The 25,813-nt window shown below is 34.5% G+C and overlaps 1 protein-coding gene across 1 annotated transcript in view; it reads right to left on the reverse strand.

Moving 5' to 3' along the window:
- LOC148947031 (uncharacterized) overlaps nucleotides 1–24,406 on the reverse strand; it is a 35,015-nt gene extending 10,609 nt beyond the window's left edge. The window contains exons 1-4 of the mRNA XM_089096496.1: nucleotides 24,319–24,406; nucleotides 22,811–23,013; nucleotides 21,032–21,202; nucleotides 11,682–11,774 (exon numbers count right to left, since the gene is read on the reverse strand). Coding sequence (XP_088952622.1) covers nucleotides 11,682–11,774; nucleotides 21,032–21,202; nucleotides 22,811–23,013; nucleotides 24,319–24,406 — 555 coding nt within the window. The remainder of the gene's footprint in view (nucleotides 1–11,681; nucleotides 11,775–21,031; nucleotides 21,203–22,810; nucleotides 23,014–24,318) is intronic.
- Nucleotides 24,407–25,813: the final 1,407 nt, after the last annotated feature.

Genomic DNA, 25,813 nt, shown 5'->3' on the forward strand with positions numbered 1-25,813 from the left:
GTGTTTGGTTGTGGTTTACCTTGTCACAGTTGCATTTTCTTGATTTTTCAAAGTTAATTTGGAATTTCTTTCTTTGAAATGCAAGAGTTGGAATATTTCAGAAGTGTTTGGTTGTGGCTTACCTTGTCACAGTTACATTTTCTTGATTTTTCAAAGTTCATTCTGAATTTCTTTCGTTGAAATGCAAGAGTTGGAATATTTCAGTAGTGTTTGGTTATGGTTTACCTTGTCAGAGTTACACTTTCTTGATTTTTCAAATTCATTTTGAATTTCTATCATTGAAATGCAAGAGTTGGAATATTTCAGTAGTGTTTGGTTGTCGTTTACCATGTCACAGTTACATTTTCGTGATATTTCAATCATCATTTTGAATTTCTTTCTTTGAAATGACAGAGTTGGAATATTTCAGTAGAGTTTGGTTGTGGTTTACATCGTCACAGTTACATTTTCTTGATTTTTCAATATTCATTTTGAATTTCTTTCTTTGAAATGCAAGAGTTGGAATATTTCAGTAGTGTTTGATTGTGGTTTACCATGTCACAGTTACATTTTCTTGATTTTTCAAAGTTCATTTTGAATTTCTTTCGTTGAAATGCAAGAGTTGGAATATTCCAGTAGTGTTTGGTTGTGGTTTACCTTGTCACAGTTACATTTTCCTGATTTTTCAAAGTTTATTTTGAATTTCTTTCACTGAAATGCAAGAGTTGGAATATTTCAGTAGTGTTTGGATGTGGTTTACCTTGTCACAGTTACATTTTCTTGATTTTTTCAAAGTTCATTTTGAATTTCTTTCATTGAAATGCAAGAGTTGGAATATTTCAGTAGTGTTTGGTTGTGGTTTACCGTGTCACAGTTACATTTTCTTGATTTTTTCAAAGTTCATTTTGAATTTCTTTCTTTGAGATGCAAGAGTTGGAATATTTCAGTAGTTTTTGGTTTTTTTTTACCTTGTCACAGTTACTTTTTCGTGATTTTTCAATGTTCATTTTGAATTTATTTCGTTGAAATGCAGGAGTTGGACAATTTCAGTAGTGTTGGGTTGCTGTTTACCTTGTCACAGTTACATTTTCTTGATTTTTAATGTTCATTTTTAATTTATTTAGTTTAAATGCACGAGTTAGAATTGTTCACTAGTGTTTGGTTGCGGTTTACATTGTCACATTTACATTTTCTTGATTTTTCAAAGTTCATTTTGAATTTCTTTCGTTGAAAAGCAAGAATTGGAATATTTCAGTAGTGTTTGGTTAGGGTTTACCTTGTCAAAGTTACTTTTTTTTGATTTTTAAAAGTTGATTTGAATTTCTTTAGTTGAAATGCAAGAGGTTGAATATTTCACTATTTGCTTGTTTTGGTTTACAATTTCAAATTTACAATTTATTGATTTTTAAATTTTCATTTTCAATTTATTTCTTTGAAATGCAAGAGTTGGAATATTTCAGAAGTGTTTGGTTGTGGTTTACCTCGTCACATTTACATATTCTTTATTTTTCAAAGTTCATTTTGAATTTCTTTCGTTGAAATGCAAGAGTTGGAATATTTCAGTAGTGTTTGGTCGTCGTTTACCTTGTCACAGTTACATTTTCTTGATTTTTCAAAGTTCATTTAGAATTTCTTTCGTTGAAATGAAAGATTTGGAATATTTCAGTAGTGTTTGGTTGTGGTTTACCTTGTCACAGTTACATTTTCCTGATTTTTCAAAGTTCATTTTGAATTTCTTTCATTGAAATGCAAGAGTTGGAATATTTCAGAAGTGTTTGGTTGTGGTTTACCTTGTCATAGTTACATATTCTGGATTTTTCAAAGTTCATTTTGAATTTCTTTCGTTGAAATGCAAGAGTTGGAATATTTCAGTAGTGTTTGGTTGTGGTTTACCTTGTCACAGTTACATTTTCGTGATTTTACAAAGTTCATTCTGAATTTCTGTCGTTGAAATGCAAGAGTTGGAATATTTCAGTAGTGTTTGGTTGTGGTTTACCTTATCATAGTTACATTTTCTTGATTTTTCAAAGTTCATTTTGAATTTCTGTCGTTGAAATGCAAGAGTTGGAATATTTCAGTAGTGTTTGGTCGTGGTTTACCTTGTCACAGATACATTTTCTTGATTTTTCAAAGTTAATTTTGAATTTCTGTCATTGAAATGCAAGGGTTAGAATATTTCAGTAGCGTTTGGTTGTGGTTTAACTTGTCAGAGTTACATTTTCTTGATTTTTCAAAGTTCATTTTGAATTTTTTTCGTTGAAATGCAAGAGTTGGAACATTTCAGTAGTGTTTGGTTGTGGTTTAACTTTTCAAAGTTACATTTTCTTGATTTTTTAAAGTTCATTTCGAATTTCTTTCGTTGAAATGCAAGAGTTGGAATATTTCAGTAGTGTATAGTTGTGGTTTACCTTTTCACAGTTACATTTTCATGAATTTTCAAAGTTCATATTGATTTTCTTTCATTAAAATGCAAGAGTTGGAATATTTCAGTAGTGTTTGGTTGTGGTTTACCTTGTCACAATTACATCTTCTTGATTTTTCAAAGTTCATTTTGAATTTCATTCGTTGAAATGCAAGAGTTGGAATATTTCAGTAGTGTTTGGTTGTGGTTTACCTTGCCACAGTTACATTTTCATGATTTTTCAAAGTTCATTTTGAATTTCTTTCGTTGAAATGCAAGAGTTGGAATATTTCAGCAGTGTTTGGTTGTGGTTTACCTTGTCACAGTTACATTTTATTGATTTTTCAAAGTTCATTTTGAATTTCTATCGTTGAAATGCAAGAGTTGGAATATTTCAGTAGTGTTTGATCGTGGTTTACCTTGTCACAGTTACATTTTTTTGATTTTTCAATGTTAATTTTGAATTTCTTTCATTGAAATGCAAGAGTTGGAATATTTCAGTAACGTTTGGTTATGGTTTAACTTGTCACAGTTACATTTTCTTGATTTTTCAAAGTTCATTTTGAATTTCTTTCGTTGAAATGCAAGAGTTGGAATATTTCAGTAGTGTTTGGTTGTGGTTTACCTTGTCACAGTTACATTTTCTTGATTTTTCAAAGTTCATTTTGAATTTCTTTAGTTGAAATGAAAGATTTGGAATATTTCAGTATTGTTTGGTTGTGGTTTATCTTGTCAAAGTTACATTTTATTGATTTTTCAAAGTTCATTGTGAATTTCTTTCGTTGAAAAGCAAGAATTGGAATATTTCAGTAGTGTTTGCTTGTGGTTTACCTTGTCACAGTTACATTTTCTTGATTTTTCAATGTTCATTTGAATTTCTTTAATTGAAATGCAAGAGTTGGTATATTTCAGTAGTGTTTGGGTGTGGATTACCTTTTCACAGTTACATTTTCTTGATTTTTCAAATTTCATTTTGAATTTCTTTCGTTGAAATGCAAGAGTTGGAGTATTTCAGTAGTGTTTTGTTTTGGTTTACCTTGTCACAGTTACAAATTATTGATTTTTCAAAGTTCATTTTGAATTTCTTTCGTTGAAATGCAAAAGTTGGAATATTTCAGTAGTGTTTGGTCGTGGTTTACCTTGTCACAGTTACATTTTCGTGATTTTTAAAAGTTCATTGTGAATTTATTTCTTTTAAATGATATATTTTTACTATTTAATTAGTGTTCGGTTGTGGTTTACCTTGTAAAAGTTAAATTTTCTTGATTTTTCAAAGCTCATTTTGAATTTCATTAGTTGAAAAGCAAGAGTTGGAATATTTCAGTAGTGTTTGCTCATGGTTTACCTTGTCACAGTTACATTTTCTTGATTTTTCAAAGTTCATTTGAATTTCTTTAGTTGAAATGCAAGAGTTGGAATATTTCAGTAGTGTTTGGTTGTGGTTTACCTTGTCACAGTTACATTTTCTTGATTTTTCAAAGTTCATTTTGAATTTCTCTCGTTGAAATGCAAGAGTTGGAATATTTCAGTAGTGTTTGGTTGTGGTTTACCTTGTCACAGTTACATTTTCTAGATTTTTCAAAGTTCATTCTGAATTTCTTTCATTGAAATGCAAGAGTTGGAATATTTCAGTAGTGTTTGGTTGTGGATTACCTTGTCACAGTTACAATTTCTAGATTTTTCAAAGTTAATTTTGAATTTATTTCGTTGAAATTCAAGAGTTGGAATATTTAAGTAGTGTATGGTTATGGTATACCTTGTCACAGTTACATTTTCTTAATTTTTCAAAGTTCATTTTGAATTTCTTTCAATGAAGTGCAAGAGTTGGAATATTTCAGTAGTGTTTGGTTGTGGTTTACATTGTCACAGTTACATTTTCTTGATTTTTAAAAGTTCATTTTGAATTTCGTTCATTGAAATGCAAGAGTTGGAATATTTCAGTAGTGTTTGGTTGTGGTTTACATTGTCACAGTTACATTTTCTTGATTTTTCAAAGTTCATTTTGATTTTCATTCGTTGAAATGCAAGAGTTGGAATATTTCAGTAGTGTTTGGTTGTGGTTTACCTTGTCACAGTTACATTTTCATGATTTTTCTAAGTTCATTTTGAATTTTTTTCGTTGAAATGCAAGAGTTGAAATATTTCAGTAGTGTTTGGTTGTGGTTTACCTTGTCACAGTTACATTTTCTTGATTTTTCAAAGTTCATTTTGAATTTCTTTCGTTGAAATGCAAGAGTTGGAATATTTCAGTAGTGTTTGGTTGTGGTTTACCTTGTCACAGTTACATTTTCTTGATTTTTCAAAGTTCATTTTGAATTTCTTTCGTTGAAATGCAAGAATTGGAATATTTCAGTAGCAATCGGTTGTGGTTTAACTTGTCACAGTTACATTTTCTTGATTTTTCAAAGTTTATTTTGAATTTCTTTCGTTGAAATGCAAGAGTTGGAATATTTCAGTAGTGTTTGGTTTCTTTCGTTGAAAAGCAAGAGCTGGAATATTTCAGTAGTGTTTGCTTGTGGTTTACCTTGTCACAGTTACATTTTCTTGATTTTTCAAAGTTCATTTGAATTTCTTTTGTTGAAATACAAGAGTTGGTCCTTTTCTGGTGAGTATGGTTAGGTTAGACTAGACTAAGTTAGGTTAGATTAGGTTAGGTTAGGTTAGCCTACGTACGCTTCACTTAGGTTAGCTTAGGTTAGGTGAGAGACATGCGAAAAGTTAGGTGTACGATTAGGTTAGGTTAGGTTAGATTAAGTTAGGTTAGGTTAAGTTAGGTTAGGCTAGGTTAGCCTACGTACGCGCGTACGTAGGCTAACCTAGCCTAACCTAACTTAACCTAACCTAACTTAATCTAACCTAACCTAACCTAATCATACACCTAACTTTTCGCATGTCTCCACTAACCTAAGCTAATCTAAGTGAAGCGTACGTAGGCTAACCTAACCTAACCTAATCTAACCTAACTTAATCTAGTCTAACCTAACCATATTCACCGGAAAAGGACCAACTCTTGTATTTCAACGAAAAAAATTCAAATGAACTTTGAAAAATCAAGAAAATGTAACTGGGACAAGGTAAACCACAACCAAACACTACTGAAATATTCCAGCTCTTTCTTTACAACGAAAGAAACCAAACACTACTGAAATATTCAAACTCTTGCATTTCAACAAAAGAAATTCAAAATAAACTTTGAAAAATCAAGAAAATGTAACTGTGACAAGTTAAACCACAACCGATCGCTACTGAAATATTCCAACTCTTGCATTTCAACGAAAGAAATTCAAAATGCACTTTGAAAAATCAAGAATATGTAACTGTGACAAGGTAAACCACAACCATACACTACTGAAATATTCCAACTCTTGCATTTCAACGAAAGAAATTCCAACTGAACTTTGAAAAATCGTGAAAATGTAACTGTGACAAGGTATACCATAACCAGACACTCCTGAAATATTCCAACTCTTGCAATTCAACGAAAGAAATTCAAAATTAACTTTGAAAAATCATGAAAATGTAACTGTGACAAGGTAAACCACAACCAAACACTACTGAAATATTCCAACTCTTGCATTTCAACGAATGAAAATCAAAATGAACTTTGAAAAATCAAGAAAATGTAACTGTGACAAGGTAATCCACAACCAAACACTACTTAAATATTCCAACTCTTGCATTTCAAAGAAAGAAATTCAATATGAACTTTTAAAAATCAAGAAAATGTAACTGCGACAAGGTAAACCACAACCAAACCCTACTAAAATTTTCCAACTCTTGCATTTAAACGAAAGAAAATAAAACTCAACTATTAAAAATAAAGAAATTCGAACTAAGACACGATATACCACAACCAAAAACTACACAACTATTCCAACTCTTGCATTTCAATGAAAGAAATTCAAAATGAACTTTGAAAAATCAAGAGAATGTAACTGTGACAAGGTAAACCATAACAAAACAATACTGAAATATTACAAATCTTGCATTGTAATGAAAGAAATACACAATGAACTTTGAAAAATCAATAAATGTAACTGTGACATGGTGTAACATAACCATACACTACTGAAATATTCCAAGTCTTGCATTTCAAAGAAAGAAATTCAAAATAAACTTTGAAAAATAAAGAAGATGTAACTGTGAAGTGGTAAAACATAAGCAAACACACTAATGAAATATTCCAACTCTTGCATTTCAACGAAGAAATTCAAAATGAACTTTGAAAAATCAAGAAAATGTAACTGTGACAAGGTAAACCACAACCAAACACTACTGAAATATTCCAACTCTTGCATTTCAACGACAGAAATTCAAAATGAACTTTGTAAAATCACGAAAATGTAACTGTGACACGGTAAACCACATCCAAACACTACTGAAATATTCCAACTCTTGCATTTCAACGAAATAAATTCAAAATAAACTTTGAAAAATCCAGAAAATGTAACTATGACAAGGTAAACCACAACCAAACACTACTGAAATATTCTAACTCTTGCATTTCAATGAAAGAAATTCAAAATGAACTTTGAAACATCAGGAAAATGTAACTGTGACAAGGTAAACCACAACCAAACACTACTGAAATGTTCCGAATCTTGCATTTCAACGAAAGAAATTCGAAATAAACTTTGAAAAATCAAGAAAATGTAACTGTGACAAGGTAAACTACGACCAAACACTACTGAAATATTCCAACTCTTGCATTTCAACGAAAGAAATTCAAAATGAACTTTGAAAAATCAAGAAAATGTATCTGAGACAATGTAAACAATAACCATACAATACTGATATATTCCAACTCTTTCATTTCAACGATATAAATCAAAAATTAACTTTGAAAAATCAAGAAAATGTAACTGTGACACGGTAAACTACAACCAAACACTACTGAAATTTTCCAACTCTTGCATTTCAACGAAAGAAATTCAAATGAACTTTGAAAAATCAAGAAAATGTAACTGTGACATGGTAAAACACAACCAAACACTACTGAAATATTCCAACTCTTGCTTTTCAACGAAAGACTTTCAAGATGAACTTTGAAAAATCAAGAAAATGTAACTGTGACAAGGTAAACCACAACCAAACACTACTGAAATATTCCAACTCTTGCATTTCAACGAAAGAAATTCAAAATTAACTTTGAAAAATCACGAAAATGTAACTGTGACAAGGTAAACCGCAACCAAACACTACTGAAATATTCCAATTCTTGCATTTCAATGAAAGAAATTCAAAATGAACTTTTACAAATAAAGAAAATTTAATTGTGAAAATTTAAACCAGAACCAAACACTACTGAAATATTCCAACTCTTGCATTTCAATGAAAGAAATTCAAAATGAACTTTGAAAAATCAAGAAAATGTAACTGTGATAAGGTAAACCACGACCAAACACTACTGAAATCTTCCAACTCTTGCATCTCAACGAAAGAAATTCAAAATTAACTTTGAAAAAATCAAGAAAATGTAACAGTGACACGGTAAACCACAACCAAACACTACTGAAATATTCCAACTCTTGCATTTCAATGAAAGAAATTCAAAATGGACTTTTAAAAAATCAAGAAAATGTAAATGTGACAAGGTAAACCACATCAAAACACTACTGAAACATTCCAACTCTTGCATTTCAGAGAAAGAAATTCTAAATAAACTTTGAAAAATCAGGAAAATGTAACTGTGACAAGGTAAACCACAACCAAACACTACTGTAATATTCCAACTCTTGCATTTCAACGAAAGAAATTCAACATGAACTTTGAAAAATCAAGAAAATGTAACTGTGACATGGTAAACCATAACCAAACACTACTGAAATATTACAACTCTTGCATTTCAACGAAAAAAAATCAAAATGAACTTTGAAAAATCAATAAAATGTAACTGTGACAAGGTAAACCACAACCAAAAACTACTGAAATATTCCAACTCTTGCATTTCAACGAAAGACATTCAAAATTAACTTTTAAATATCAAGAAAATGTAACTGTGACATGGTAAACGACATCCAAACACTACTGAAATATTCCAACTCTTGCATTTCAATGATAGAAATTCAAAATGAATTTGAAAAATCAAGAAAATGTAACTTTGACAATGTAAACCATAACCAAACACTACTGAAACATTCCAACTCTTGCATTTAAACGAAAGAAATTCAAAATGAACTTTGAAAAGTCAAGAAATTGAAAATTTGTCAAGCTAAACCACGTCCAAACTCTACTGAACTATTCCAAATCTAGATTTTCAACGAAAGGAATTCAAAATGAACTTTGAAAACTCAGGAAAATGTAACTGTGACAATGTCAAACATACCCAACCACTACTGAAATGTTCCAACTCTTGCATTTCAACGAAAGAAATTCAAATTGAACTTTGAAAAATCAAGAAAATGTAACTGTGACAAGGTAAACCACAACCAAACACTAGTGAAATATTCCAACTCTTGCATTTCAACGAAAGAAATTCAAATGAACTTTGAAAAATCAAGAAAATGTAACTGTGACAAGGTAAACCACAACCAAACACTACTGGAATATTCCAACTCTTGCATTTTAGTGAAAGAAATTAAAAATGAAGTTTGAAAAATCAGGCCTTTGGAGTGTCGGGGGACCTTTTTTTTGGGGGGGGAGGGGCCGGGGGGAAGGGTCGTTCTGTGTCTCAATGCACAAAAAAATATTAAAAAATGGGGCGGCGCATCCCTGCGGCGCATCCATGCGGCACATCCCTGCGGCGCCTCCCTGCGGCGCATCCCCTGTGGCGCTTCCCCCGACCCACGGCGCTTCCTCCTGCGGCGCATCCCCATGCGGCGCTTTCCTGGCCCGCGGCGCTTCGTGGTCCCGGGATCCTGGCGGCGCTTCTCGGGCCCGGGGGACCTTTGGGGACCGGGGGTGGGCCTTTGGAGCACCGTGAGGGCCTTTGGGGCACCGGGAGGGCCTGGGGGGGTCCGGGGGGACAGTTGGGGACCGGTGGCGGGCCTGTGGGACCCCGTGGGTCCTTTGGGAGCTCGTTGGGCCTTGGGGGGGCCTGGGGAGGGCCTTTGGGGGTCTGGGGGGGCCTTTGGGGGCGCCGGTGGCGCTTTGGGCGCCTGGGGGACCTTGGAGGACCGAGGGGAGGGCCTTTGGGGTCCGGGGTGCCCTTTGGGGGTCCGGGGGCCCTTTGAGGACCAGAGGAGGGCCTTTAAGGGTCTGAGGAGGGCTTTCGGGGGGGGGCTGGGGCTCTATGGGAGCTTGGGGGACCTTTGAGTACCGGGGGCTTCCTTCGGGGTTGGGGTGGGGGATCGGAACCCTTTGGGGTTGGGGTAGAGGACCTCACAACACTGTTCAAATGGAACTTGTGTATTATAACGACCACAGAGTTTCACCCTCAAATTCTCTTCTAAAACCTTTCCTAAAATCTTCTTTCAAAATGTCTCTAACTGTTTCGCCGAAATAATCCCATAAAATGGATAAAACGGTTTCGACCAAATAATCCCTAAACGTAAATTCAGCGTGTTCCTTTTGTTTGGCATCTCTGCGCTAACGCATTTCAAATTTCTAGGAAACACTTTCCTACGTTAATCTCTTCATCTCATAAATTTTCCTAGCTAAACTATTAGGGTTTCGTTAGAATATCAATTTATATCTCCGACTTAAAGCTCCGTGAAGCCGTATTTAAAAATAGAATTTCTATCTCTTTAGACTCCCGCATAATTCCAAGATAACAAGTGATGTCATTTATAATTCCTGACATTAAAGATCAATGAAGCCCTATTTAAAAATAGAATATTAATTTTTCTGTCTGACCCAAAGAACGTTTATCCCTCAGGCCTAAAGATTAAAGAAACCTTAATGTTTCTTAATTCCCACTTCGTGAATAAATAATTTCCCCTAGCGATTATGTAAATCAAGTTCTCAGGCCAGGCTAGCCAAACAATCTCATAGGATTCACGTCAAGCATGTCCATTCTCACTGACAACGAACAGAAACCAGCCCTCTGATTGGCTGAGAAGGGGGATGTAACCGACTCGCTGATTGGCTGAGAAGGAAACATGTGATCTAACTGTTTCCTGGGAACTCATATCAAATAAATCAACCAACACACATAACCATCCATGAAAACAGACATAAATGTGACAAAATTCCTGTTTTTTCATTCTCACTGACAAAAACCATAAAAACAGACATAAATGTGAGAAAGTTCCTGTTTTTCAAATTCTCACTGACAAAAACCATAAAACATCCTTAATTTGATGTTGACATCCGAGAAAAACTTCAAATAAAACGAACAACACACATAACCGTCCATGAAAACAGACATAAATGTGACAAAGTTCATGGTTTTTCAAGTGAGAAAATTCATTTTTTTTAATTATCTGTGAGAAAACCAATCCCCACATGGTGCTGTTCGGACTCAATAAGGCCATTCTACTAACTGGTCTTTAACACAAGTCTTATCGTGGTGAGGCCGTGGAAATGTTTAATGAAAATTTAAGAACTATTTGCTTTTAGGATAAATAAGTTTGTAAGAATAATGTCAGAATTTTTTTTTAGGGGGGGGGGGGGCTTTGACTTAAACTCACAGCAAAGTAGAAAAATTGTGATTTAGATGAGTTAATTTAGAGCGAAAATTGAGATTTGCTCCACTGCGTATTCCAGCGACTCAAATTGAAGCGGAGTCCTGGGCCGAACTGGTGATCATTTTTGATTGCATTGAGACTCTCAGAATCTATGCCGAGCCATGCTTTGCCAGAAACAAAATATCTAATAGCTAAAGCATACTAATTTTTGTGATTTGTTTATACTGGCTAATATTGAAATAAAAATGTTTTTTTTAGTTTTTTTTTAGTTTTACCATATGGTTTTCCCTTTGAATAAACAGATCGAATATTTCGCTCAAAATAATGAAAAAAATTCGTTATACCGATATTTTATGATATTGCATTACTAGCTTAAACTATTGCTCCAAATTTAAAAAATAATTTTTTCGTGAGAAGTTCTTTTCCATAAATAAAAGAACCAGAAAAGCAGTAAACACTCAGTAATTAGATACACATCGAGGAATTTATCCAACTGAAGGAATGATCCTGTTGAAAAAAGAGGTTAAAACATGCTAAACTCAATAAAGGCAATACTGACAAGGATTTTTTTTTTCCTTTTTTTTGCTAATTTTCGAATCCAATTTCGAAAATTGTTTTCTTGGTTGTTTAGAAGAACTTTAATAAATAAGAAAAGAATATCATGGGAAGAAACATTCTTCAAATAAATTCTTCATTCAAGTGGCTCAAATGAAGTGAAAATGTAAAAAATGTACCTGTCCTAGCTCCTCTGGTATGCTGTCACTGATTCCCGTTAGTTTGAATCTTGTCCCCCAGATGTTTGAAGTTATTTCTGCCAGCTTAGACACCTGAAAATTTCTTTTTTCAGATTTGGTCACAATGAAGTAAAATATTTCCATTAATGAATGCGGGTCACATATTTAGATCAGTATTAATCTTTTTAGCCTCGCAAAATTCTTGAATTAAGGTAATTTTTTGCAAAAGTGGAAACCCAACTTGCTGTGAAAGTAAATCTTAAAGAAAAAACAAACATTTTGAGAGTGAACCTTAAGCAAATAAATCAAGTAAAAGTTTCATTTTCAATTTCTTTAAAAATAATTTGTTTACACCTTAAATGCTTTGAAATTAAAAAATAGACTTCATGGATATTCTTATTTAGGAAATCGAGGGTACTTAAAATCAGCAATTGGTGGGTTATGAAAAAGAAACTGTCTTTTTGTTCATAATATTTCTAAATAAGCGTTTTTGCGCACAAGTTTTGCTCGTTTTTGGAATGTCAATCGGTTAATAATGATGCAAAAAAGGGGTATTTCTCAATCAGGGCAGGTCTCCCTTATTTCATATGAGGTAAATATGTTTTGGCAAATGCATTCGGCGGATTAAGTGACCGTCGAAAATCAAAATTAACTTCATGCAACAATAGGCTTTAAATCCACTGAAAATAGCTTTTAAATCAACTATTACCTCCAATCAGGTTTATCCTCGTTAAAAGTACAAAAGTTTCTATCTCTTTCCATGTAACCCAGAAGCTTTTAAACTACAATTGTACACAACTTGTTTTTTTTCAAGAAATTTGCTTTAATCTTGTAGTGTGAAAATCCAATGGACCATTTCCCTGTTTCTACCGTATTTTTGAAAAGAAAGAATGCTTTAGAAAAAACTTTTAAATACTGCCATAATATTCTCTTTTATTTCTTTCTTTTTTTTACAACTACCAATAATTCATACCAGTTAGGGAACTCCATCTTGACACCTCTATAGGGATCTTACTGCTACTACGAACGCAAAGGTAATTAAGGTGAAAATTTCCAGGGAATGTTGAGAGGGGTAGAGAACTAAATCAAAGCGTACTATGTGCATGCAGGAGGTCATAAGCATCTATCAGTAATGTCATAAGAAAGGCTTAGAGTATTAGGTTAAAACTTTCAGGGAAGGTTGAGTGGGATGTTGAAGTACAAAAATACCCTATGTGCATATTACCACTACCAATATTGCTGCTACTACTACTACTACTACTACTAATGGTACTTCTACCACTATTACTACTGATACTACTACTACTACTGTTACTACTACATCTGTTACTAAGGCTAAGGCTATTTAGGTATCACTTTCAGGGAATGTTGAGAAGGATGTTGAACAAGTCAAATACACTATGTGCCTGCAGGTTGTCAAATGGTCTTATCAACAATATCTCAGGATTGGCGTAGGGTATTAATTTGAAACTTACAGGACATTTTGAGAGGGCTGGTGAACTAATCAGAAGGCATTGTGTGCATACAATAATTGCTACGCCTACTACTACCGCTACTACGACTATTAATACTGCCATTACTACTACTACTACTATACTACTGGTATTCCTAGTGTTACTACCACCACTGCTACTATTACTTCTTCTGCTACTACAATTACTATCACTACTACTACTATTAATGCTAGTAGTGCTGGTAAGGCTAGGGGTAACAGGTTGAAGCTTTCTGGGAATGCTGTGGATAGGGGGTTGAACGAAATTAAAATACACAATATGCATACAGGTTGTCAAAAGGTTGGATCAGCACTATCTAAGCGTATTAAGGACGGCTTAGGGTATTAAGTTGAAACTTTCAGGGTATATTCAGAGGGAGGTTGAACTAACCAAAAGACACTATGCACTTACTATTACTACTACTTCCAATGCTACTACTATTTCTGCTACAACTATAAACCACTACTACTAATATTACTGCTACTTTTACAACTACTGCGACTGCACCCGCAACGACCTGCGGCTATTGCTGTGCCTGCATCTACTTGTAACTACAACTGCGGCTATTTGCGACTGTGACTGTGAATAATTGTTACTATGACAACTTATGACTATGCCTACTTACAACTGCGAGTACTAGCAACTGTGATTACTTTCAACTGTCAATGCTTACGACTATGACTACTTACGATTGCGACTTCTTGCAACTGCAACTACTTTCAAATGTGACTACCTGCGGCAACTATAACTCCTATCAGTTTTGACTGCAACTACTTGCGACTGCGACAATTTTTGACCGTTATTTCTTATGACTCCTACTGTAACTACTTGTAAATATGATTGTGACTAATTGTGACTGTGACTGTAGCTACTTGCCATTGTGACTGTAGATTTTTGCAAAGGCGACTTTAACTACATGTGAATGCGAGTATTTTCTACTGTGGGTACTTGCAATTACGACTATGATCACTTGCAACTACAAATACAGATATTTACGACTACTTGTGGACGCGAATACGACTACTTGCAATTGCCGCTACAACTATCTGCGACCACGACTATTTCTTATTGTGACTAAATGCAACTGCGACTACTCTCGACTGTGACCACTTGTGACGGTGATTGTGACTACTTTCGACTCCAACTACTTGCAACTGCAACTACTTAAGACTGTGACTACTTGCAACTCCAAATACTTGTGACTAAAAATGCTTGCGGCTGCAACAATTTGCGACTTCAACTACATACAAGTACATCTACTTGTGACTACAGCTAATTACGACTCTGGCTTTGACTGAGAGTACAACTAGTTGCTACTGCAAGTGCAACTGCTTGAGACTGTGACTACTTGCGTCTGCAACTACTTACGATTACGACTACAAGCGACTGCGGCTGCTTCTACTATTGCAACCACAATTTTATCCGCGACTGCTATGACTGCTGCTAGTGCTACTAGTACAACTACTTCTACTAAAACTACTGAACAAATTTGAAAGAGTTATGTGTATTCAGACTATGAAAATGGCATAGTTACAATCTCTCTCTAACAGACAAGGGTATTAAGTTGAAACTTCCAGGGAAACTTAAGGAAGAGATAAAACTAAATCAAAAGTATTTATTTGTATCTAGACTGTCAGAAGGACGTCTGTTTATTACCCCACGAAGAGCTAAAAGTATTACGTTGGAATTTTCTGGGCATCTCATTGTTTTTTGTGTTTTTTAACTAAATCAAAAAACAATATGTGCATCCAAGACTGTCAAAAGGGCGTATCTTCAATGTCTAAGGAGCGCCTAAGTTTACTATGTTAAAACTTTCAGTGGCATATTGAGGGAATGTTGAATTAGATCAAAAGTAACTATTAAAATCCAGGTTGTCAAATTGATGCATCTGCAATATCTTAGGAATGGCTAAAGTTAATAACGTTGAAACTTTCAGGGCATTATTGAGGGTTATGTTGTGTTGGGGACGGATGAGGTATTAAGTTAAGACTTTTAGAGCATATTAAGGGGAGGTTGAACTAAATAAAAAGACACAATGAGCATTCAAGGTTATCAAAAGGGTTTATCTGCGATATCCCAGGAATGCCTTAGGGATTTAATTTGAAATTTTCAGGGCATGCTGAGGAGGATGGTCTCTTTATATTTGTGAATACTCCGAGTCTAACACGAGGGGGATTAGAATAGGTTCAGCTCTATGGAATAGGAAACCTATTTTTTAAATTTGTTGCAAGATTGTGTCTAATATATAAACGGCAAGCCAAAATCATGATTCTTGAGGAGAAAACACGCAAAATACTTTAAAAATACTTTTCTTAAAGAAATAATGTAGATTAAAAACGAACAGAAATAAATTAAAACAAAATTCCATAAACGTAGTTTTTCAAAGGAAAGTATAGAGCTACATTAAACCTAAGAAGAGCAAAGCTAAAGCCAAGTAAAAAAGTTTATTTATTTATGGTGATTTATGCTCGTTTTACACTTGAAATAATATTTGGATTTATTTTTGCTCGTTTTAAGCTGAATGCAACTCTTTTACTTTTCTTTGAATAACGTCTTTTATGGAAAAAGTTTTTTTCTTCTTACTTAATTAAATTGTAAATAGCCAAGTTTTCCTTCCAACTTAAGCCAGACACTCATTATAAACTAAAAAGAACTTTAAGAGAAAAGTAAGAAAAAGTATATTTACTTCCAAAAACAACAATTAGAATTCCCTTGCTCCATTTGTTCAAATTTGAGATGTTTAGTACAGTTTCTAAAACCTGTTTATCAATGCGCATGCGCTTCCCAGCATGGGCAAAAATAGGGAAACTGAGAAGTTACGTTTTAAAATGATCGTGAGGCGAGTGACCTACAGTTGCCACCCTGTTCCTGGGATACCAAATGGACACTTTTAGTGGCTTTTGGACACTTTTTCACTCTGAGGGACACCGGGACACTCTTGGGTAAAAAAAGGCAGCTGTTTGAAAAAAAGGACAGTTTTTGGACATTTTTCCAAATCAAAAACCAAATGTTTGTACTTTCTTCCTTTTTTTTGCAAGTATGACTGTTTTTAATTTTTACTTTACTTTTAAGCTTTGGTTACGGCTTGGAGACTTTTCTTAGATGTTTTTTGCACCCTGCGCGAACACCATTTATCAACCGAATAGGACCTAAAGTCTTAACCAATGTGGTATGCTAGAACTATCGAATCTATCTTTTTCTTCTATCTTACGGTTGACGTTTGTCATCAAGTCGGTCAACTTCAAAGACCCACCTCCTGCTGGTGGCAAAGTCACCAAGGCTGCTGAGAAGGCTGGAAAGAAGAAGTGAATGGCCATTTCCTGCTGGAACGTTCCGCATAAATCCCTGTGGCGAGTAGCCGTGTGCATATGGGTATTGTTACACTGCTGTCATAGAAAGAAAGGAGTTTCGCAGAAAAGCTGTGTTGCAGCTCAATTTTATTTATAGCCGCTAGCGAATGCTTCTGTTTTATATTCTATACTTTCAGCTGTGATTTTTTGTCAAACGCTGGTCGCCAGTTTCTATCGAGTATAACTCAAGCGAATTTATTTCAATCGGCCTTGTCTTCTCACTTTTTTAGTTCTCGAAAACGTCATTTTTGCTCAGGGCTACTTCTAAATGTTCAGAAAATGGCAAGATAGAGGAGTCGTTAAACGATTTTAACCACTTGACCAACCAGTTGACTGAGTGGTTAAGGAGATCGACGTCTTTTGTTTAACTTCAAAACCATGTAGGTCAAAATAGACATTTCGTTGCTACAGCCGCTCGGACCTTGTCGCGCCCAAAGATCCTTAATAGCTACTTAATATGAATGACTCGCATCTTTTTGCATAGCTTAAGAAAATGCAGAAGTGAAAATGAGTTTCTATGATTGGTTCTTTACTTTTCGACTAAGATAGGTAGCGGTATCAATAATCTATATGAAATTTCGCTCTGTTGACATTCTCATGACTATTTTTTTATGCCATTTCTTCAAATTGAACTAGCACTAAACTTAATTTATTGGTAGCGTCAATGCCAAAGCTGGAAATACCTGCAGAACTCATGCAGGTAACAGACCGCGAGGAAGCAGAACTAAGAAGGACGAATTTCACAGGTTTTTGGTACTTTTTTCACAGGTTTTGCAAATTCATAGTGGCAACCCTGTATATTGGCTAATTTTCTTTTTGGCCTGATTTGGACACTTTTGTCCCTAAAAGTTTTGGCAACCCTGTGTTTAGGATGGACGAACTCAAAATACATTTATTTTAACAAAAAAGCAGTTAAAAATAAAATAACACAATAAAATTCTTATACTGAAATGGTCGATCAATGTCTATACTAAAGATTGTGACATGACGGGGGTCAAAATGGCCTGTTCTCTGTTCCTATAGTTTCGATAAGCTGACGGATACTTAATAGACATTCATACCAAATCAGACTGTCAGTTTTTTTATATTGTGACATTATCTTAAACGACTTCTTGGTCATCTTGAAAATGCTTCAAAACGTATCTTGAAAAGTAAATAAAAAGAAGTGCATAGGATACAGTTTCATTGCAATACCATTCTTTCCGTAAATTATAAGTTAAGTGGCGGCTTTTCCAAATTTCACAAGAAATTTCACAACAATTCGCTGTCTAATAATTTTCTAGCGAAACAAAAAACTAAAGCAAAAACAAGTTTAACGCAAACGAACGCATGGTTATACTTATTTGTTTATAAAAGCGTAATAAATCAAACAGTTCGTGGTAACTAACCTTAAGAAAGAAGCGACTCGGCTTAATAGTAACCAAAACTCTAAGAAATGAGTTTCTTATAAAAAGTAATACCTCAATTGATCAACTTTCTATGGTGATTACAAATATTCTAAATTTATCAAGTTTAATGTTACCCATAAAAAGCAACGAGTCTCAGAAAATTGGCCTAATTTTGAAAAAGGGGAAAGTCACCCACAAAATGGCAATTGATCCTGATGAAAATTGCGCTATCAGCTTGAGCATATGAGAGAATCCTATTGTAGAGGTTTCAAGCTCCTATCTATAAAAATGTGGAATTTTAATTTTTTTTGAAAAGGATGATCACTTTTGTGTGACTATTTGTTTGTTTATTGTTTACCCATGGGCTATCGTATTGAGCCAATAGTTTTTAAAAACCAGGAGAAAGCTCATTCGAACGAAAATTCAAAACTATAGTGCCCATTGTGAGTAGGCAAAAAGATTTTGCCACAGTAAAGCGGTGTTTCTGCCATTTCGTGGCACAAAACTCCCATCTTGACCGAAAAAGGGCAATGTTGCTATCAATTGAAATTCTGAGATAGCCACTTCACCTTAAAATAATCGAAAAACTATGTATCGAGCTTCTCAGTTTCAGAGGCATTAACGCTGCGCGGTGGCGCATTATAGTAAATTAAATAAAAAAACAAGTTTTTTAAACTTAAAGTAAGGAGCGACATTAAAACTTAAAAACGAACAGAAATTATTCCGTATATGAAAGGGGCTGTCCCCTCCTCAACGCCTCGCTATTTACGCTAAAGTTTTTTTATTGTTTTAAAAAATAAAGTTGTGAGACAGTCAAACTTTAGCGTAAAGGGCGAGGCGTTGAGGAGGGGACAGCCCCTTTCATATACGGAATAATTTCTGTTCGGTTTAAGTTTTAATGTCACTCTTACTTTCAGTTTAAAAAACTTGTTTTTTTTAATTTAATTTTTGATCGTTTTATAGTTTATGCAGCTTTTATTTTGGCTCACCGTCATTGAATAAGTAAACAAAATTTGCATAAAAATTTTACTTTTCTTTTGCTAAATGGATGTCTCTAAATTTGGTTATGACGTAATTTACAAATTAACTTACGAAACTAACTTCTATATTCGTATATTTTTCTTCTGGCTAAAAATACAAAGTTACAGATATGAGCTTGAAACCTATGTAATAGGGTTTTCTGATACGCTGAATTTGACGGTGTGATTTTCATTAGAATTCTTTCACTTGTAGGGAGTGTTTCCCCCCTCTTTAAAAAATCGGGTAAATTTTCTCAGGCTCGTAGCCTTTGATGAGTAATACTAAACCTAATAAAATTTATATATTTAGAATCAGCATTATAAACACATTCTTTTGATACATTTATTGACATCAAAATTCCGTTTTTAAAAGTTTCGATTACTATTGAGTCGTATCGCTTGTTTTTTTTATTACGTATATGTTATTACGAATATGAGAGGGTTCTCCCCTTAGCCAATACCACGCTCTTTACGTTAAAAGTTAAAAAAAAAATTTGATTCACAAGCCCCTGAATCACAAAGGCCGTTTAAATAGAATAGATAGCTCTTTTGAAAGCACTAAAAAAAACTGTAGCGTAAAGAGCGAGGTATTGACTTGGGGAGAACCCCCTCATATAAGTAATAATTTCTGTTCGTTTTAAGTTTTAATGTTGCTCCTTACTTTCAGTTGAAAAAACTTGTTTTTCTTATTCAATTTCTAATCGTATTTTAAATAATGCATGCAAATCCGGCGTCCCCTTCATAGAAATATCCCTTACCCCAAAGAAACATCATCCACGGAAATATTCTCCAGAGTAACCCCTTCCTCTAGCCCCCCCCCTCCAGAAAAAAATCCTTCCTGAAAATGTCTGTATACTTCCCAATAACCAATAAATAATGCTGGCAAGTCCGGCGCCCCCTTCATGGCAATTTCCCTTCCCCCATGAAAACTTCCTTCATGGACAGATCCTCCAACATAACCCCCGTCCCACCCTGCCCCCCCCTAACACAAAAAAAACCTCCTGAAAACTTCTGTATACTTCCCAATAACCAATACTATATGTTAACATTGGGTAAAGTTCATAACTTTTAGCCCTCCCCCTGGTGACTTCGGGGGACTAAATCATCCTAAAAGACATATTTATCATATTTTCGACCATGCTGAACAAAATGGATATCTCAAAATTTTGATTGGGTGACTTTGGGAAAAAAATAAGCGTGGGAGGGGGCCTAGTTGCCCTCCATTTTTTTGGTCACTTAAAAAGGGCTCTAGAACTTTTAATTTCCGTTCTAATGAGCCCTCCTACGATATTCTAGGACCACTGGGTCAATACGATTACCCCTGGAAAAAAAAAAAAAAATAAACACGCATCCGTGATCTTTCTTCTGGCTAAAAATGCACAATTCCACATTTTTGTAGATAGGAGCTTGAAACCTCTAAAGTAGGGTTCTCTGATACGCTGAATATGATGGTGTGATTTTCATTAAAGTTCTATAACTTTTAGGGGGTCTTTCCCCTTTTTTTTGAAAATCAGCCAAATTTTCTCAGGCGCGTAACTTTTGATGGGTAGCACTAAACTTGATGAAAGTTATATATTTGAAATCATCATTGAAATCTGATTCTTTTGATGTATCTATTGGTATCAAAAACCCTTTTTCTAGAGTTTCGGTTACCATTGAGCCGGGTCGCTCCTTACTTACAGTTCGTTACCACGAACTGTTTGATGAACAGTCAACGTAGACAGTTATTTTAAAAGTTCATAAGACAGCTGATTCACTTGATGCTTGATAAAATTATGTAGTGATGCATTATTGAAGATCAGGTGGTATAATAATAATTAATTTTTATTGCCCATCATAATGTACAAAAGCAAACAGCCGATGGAGTAGGAAAACAATTTCAATGAACATAAAATCAACACCTGACTAATGACAAGGTTATAGAAATACGCTCAGGAAAGTAGAATCAAAATCCCTGTATGTCGAGACATCTACAACACCCATAAGAATATTAACCATATACTGCATAAATAAATATTTATGCATGTCGCAAATATCAAAGAGTAAATTATCCTACATATTCTGATGGGGATAAAGAGAGTATATATTTGAGAAACTTACTTCAGGTAGGTTGTCTTGGTGGTTCCACTCATTGACTTCTTCTGAATGATCTAGATTTCGTCGTCTTTCAAGTTCATCTGGATTGAAACCACCAACACGAACCCGACGTAGTTCATCTTGCGATCTTTCTCTTGTCACCTCCTCTGGTGATGGAGGGTTCAGTAAGCCGGCCTAAAAAAAAGTTTCCTACATACTGCATTTGTAATTGGCACATATGCTTTCATTAAACACAGGATTGCTATTTTTCTAAATACTTCCCAGTTAGAAGCAAATCAGTGAATAAACAGAAACTACTCAATATATGTGACTTAAAATGTATACAACCCACCTTAATTAAACGAATATATTCATAGATTAAAGGAAGATTAGTTACCTAACATCTAAAGACAGAAACTATCCCAAAAATTTAGAGATAAATTTTTGAAACTGGACAGTTTATTTATAAACAAACATACGAGTATTTCTCTGGTGTAATTATAGTATTTCTCTGGTACCATGTCATTATAGCTTCTTTTTCTTTTTTCTAATAAAATGTAGGATACAGATTCAAGATACTGTTCCAATCTTATATCTACCTTATTTTTTGAAAAAAAAAACATTCAATCTTCACTCTTATTGGCCAACCACCACAAATTGCACAACTAATTTTCTATGGTTGAACATGACCGAACTCGTTAGAATTATGTATGGCGTAGTTTGTTATGCTTGGCTAAAGCAGCTGTGGCTTCGCACGAAAAAAGGCAGATTCTGCGTCTTTCTTCGGATTTCATTCATTCTCTACCGTAAGTTCAGGCACCGTTATGGTTCAGCAATTCGGTTAAAACGTTTAAAATGGGCCGTCGAAAAACATACAGAAAAAAAAAATACAAAAAATAGAATAAATAAAGAAAGGGCTTTCTACCCAATTTTATGTTTCCAGTTTTGCCGCTTGTGATTAAACAGATAGAATGAATTGATCGAATTTGAATAGTGCTGTTATTTTGTAAAATTTGCTGAGCGTAAGCTGCTGTGCCTCAGTTAAAAGTACAGTAATGTGAACCACGGCCAAGGGCTTTTGTTACGCCCATGGCTATCCATATCAAAAGCAATTACAGTTCTTCCTCCTGTAGCGTCAATGGTGAGGGGCATTAACTTTGTAGATTCTTTTGCCCCCACCCATAGGTTTTGAAAAGTTTCTTTTTGAGTATACCGTCATTCAAAACACCTTTTCTTGTAGCTTTGATTGAAAAAAAGAGAAAAACACGAACTTGACCCCTCCCCCCGATTAAAAAAAAATAAATTTGCTACCCCTCCTAAATTATGAATTAGCACCGCTGTCTGCCTCTGATGTAAAACTATGTGAAACCATGCTAAACGATTTTTTTCAAGTTTTCATAGAATTTTGACGCCTGCCTCCCGTCTATTACATTGCGTCAATAGTTAATGCACCATTTAGCAACGATTTAAGTTTTATCGAGTTTTATCTTGCATTAAATGTGTCGGTCGAAAATTTCCCCTGATTTACCTCTACCAGTATTTTAACATGAGACAAAGGTTCGGCAAGTATTGCTAGTCTTTTTGGTGATATGTACTTCGTCTGGCTACCCGTAGAGAGCAGCGAGCAAGTAAAGTCCTGGCGACCGAAATCATGCGAGACCACGCTTAATTGCAGTTTACATTTAAGTTTTAATGAAATTTGGAAACCAGTTTACAGTCTATTACGTAGTGTCTGTGGTTACTGCTTTATTTAACAGTAGCCTAAGTTTTTTTTGCGACGATAAATTCAATCAATAGACTTACCTGTACCAGCATTTCAATATGAGATAAAGGGTCGACATGAGTTGTTAGTCTTCTTGGCTGATTTGTATTTCGTCTGGCTAGTCGTGGAGAGAAACGAGCTAGTAAAGGAGATCCCGGCGATCGAAATACATTTCTTCGAGGACTTTGACTGTAATTTTTCTGCGCTACAGGTTCTTCCTGATTAAGGTCCAGTTTATGCACATCTTAAAATACAGCGGTGTTATTAAAAAATGTTGCAAGCAGATTCTACAATTTTTATTTAGGCAAACCATTTACAGGAATATATTCCATGCAGAAATGGATATGAACTATATGAATAATAGATATCTTAAACCCTGAAAACTTCAATGATTAGCATATTAAAAGTCGGTACTTGTATGATATACACCCTTACCTAATATTCTTCATCTAATTAGAACCTTCGATTTTCCATAAGTTTGGGATTTCTCACAATTTTGTTAATAAAGTATTATATATTCATCAAATTTTCACCCCAAAGTCCCAAAATTATGGAAAACCCAAGGTTCTAATGAGATGAAGGACATTAGGTAGGGGGTATATCATACAAGTGCCTGAAAGTCTACCACAACAGAATTTTAGAAAACTGGTGGCATTCAAAAGCGGACGATGATGTGACAGGAGTACATTTTAGCTGCATGAGGATGTTGCGCAAAGCTCTGGAAAATGTTGTCACAGTCATGAATTGTCTTTTGAGTAGTGGCAAAAAGTAAACCCTCAACAATTTTTTTTTAATTACAAAATTTTTTGACCTCCAAAAAAATTAGAACGGGTCAAATCTTGGCATTTATTTTTTCCCCCAATGACGGAATCATATTGCCAGAGTAGTATGTTATTGGCATTCTAGAGTAGCGTAGCGTCGCTTTGGATTTTCATGAGCTAATAGTCCTTTCTTGAGAGCTACTTTGTAAGCTTCTTTTGATTCAAAAATGTTTTTTTAATTTAGTAATATATTTTGATATTTTTTTATGCGAAAATATGGTAAGCAGAGAACAATCCTTCCTAGAAGTATACTGATTAATAGTCAGAAAAGATAGTAAAATATAATGCATAATTTTAAATAACTTCAAAATGCCCAGCCTAGAGGCTAAGATTTTTTCTTTGAACAATAAAACTCTGTGGTTTATAGTGAAATGTATATATTCAAGTAATTATTTTAATTAGCGTTCTTCTCGGAGTAAAAGTTTGGCGTTCACGGAAGTATTACAGAAGTATTACTAGAAAGAAGAAAGATCATCATTTTAATTTTCTTATTAGTGTGGTTTATAGGATTTCTCGTTCTTGTGGAAATATATATTATAGCACTGACAATTTGTAGAATTAATTTGTGAAAGTAAGGTGTTCGACTGTGGCAGGGCCGTATCCAGGTTTATGCTGGGGGGGAGGGGGGGTCTAAAAAACTTTAAAACACATAAACAATTCGTTTATATTAATTTTTGTTACGTTTTTACGAGTTAGACATACATTTCGAGGGGGGAGGGGGTTCAAACCCTTTAACATCCCTGAATACAGCCTTGGATTGTGGTAATTCAAAAGGCGTAATGGGGCATATTCTGTTATATTTACTTCCCAAGACATTTAGGGGTTTTTTTTTTTCAAACTATGCTTTACTCGCAAAATTACAAAAACATCCTTTCTAACTTACAAAACAGCTTAGAAATTAAGATTTTGACATCAAATTGGATGTCTAGAAATAATTTCTGTGTAGAAGTGACCGGTTCTAAATATGAACATAAATAAAACACTCGAAACACATTCTTCTACTTTTCGGTAAAATTGATAAGAAAGAACTTTCCAAAAAAGAAGTTTTTCAAAGAAAAGTAAAGAGCCGTATTAAACTTAACACCAGCAGAAATATTTTTATATATGAGTTCAAACTCAAAACGACCAAAAATTACAATCAAATTAATTACAAAAAAATTACATTTATTGTAAACTATGTAAATCTTAAACAATGTACTTTTGTTTCTCAAAACATCGACGAAAAATAAATCACAATGATAAAATCACAATAAAATCAAACCACAATGATGATCAAGACAATTGGAAGGAACTAATGAAAATAGACCGAATACTCTATATATTTTGTGATGTTAGATGTTGCAAACTTGACAATTCAAAATTTTATTTCACTGCAATTTCTATTCTAATTTTTTAATACTGCAAACATAAAAGAAAATAATTGTAATATATTTTGTTTTCAGTAAAGCATAAATGACAGTAGAGGTGACCCTAAAGCTCGTGACGGGAGTCCATATATGGGCATAGAATACTGACGGGAGTCCAAATAAGGGCATAGCCTCCCTAGGGAGAATGATTGCGTAATCGGTCAATGACCTCTTTTTCCAAGGTCGATTTATTTGATGTTTATATGTGTAATAACTCCGGAACGAAGGTTGCACAGGCGCATTGAATTCTAACGGGAACAATGTTATTGATCTAGGACTCGAGGGGGAAGTGAATTTCCGAGAACTTGATTGCGTAATCGATCGTGAATGTCATGGTGTCCAGAAATAGTATTTGTTGTTGTTGCTCTAGGCAATGTTATGAGTTTCCCGGAAACAGTTAGATCACGTGTTTCCTTCTCAGCCAATCAGCGGGTCGGTTACATCCTCCTTCTCAACCAATCAGGGGCCTGCTTACATATAATTTTACCCATTACATAACAATTCGCCCTTGAGATTTCGTATATAACGGGCATGCAATGTGATTAAATTATCAGAAAGTATTTTGACACCGTGTAAACAACTAAAATGGATAATATTGATGAATTAGAATCCTTGGCAACTACAATTTACCGAGTAAGTTCTGTTTTAGTACATTTTCAAATACAATTATTTTCCCTGGACCTCCTCCAGTCTATTCAGCTAAAACATACATATATTTCGTTACCCCAAACCCCCCCCCCCCCCATACAATACGAACATCATTACACTCACTAGTAAAACATAAAATATATTCTTTTTACCCTAACCCCATCCCCCA

The sequence above is a fragment of the Artemia sp. Qi Xiang Cuo genome, chromosome 11 (genome assembly GCF_049724085.1).
Source record: "Artemia sp. Qi Xiang Cuo chromosome 11, ASM4972408v1, whole genome shotgun sequence".
Lineage (NCBI taxonomy): Eukaryota > Metazoa > Arthropoda > Branchiopoda > Anostraca > Artemiidae > Artemia > Artemia sp. Qi Xiang Cuo.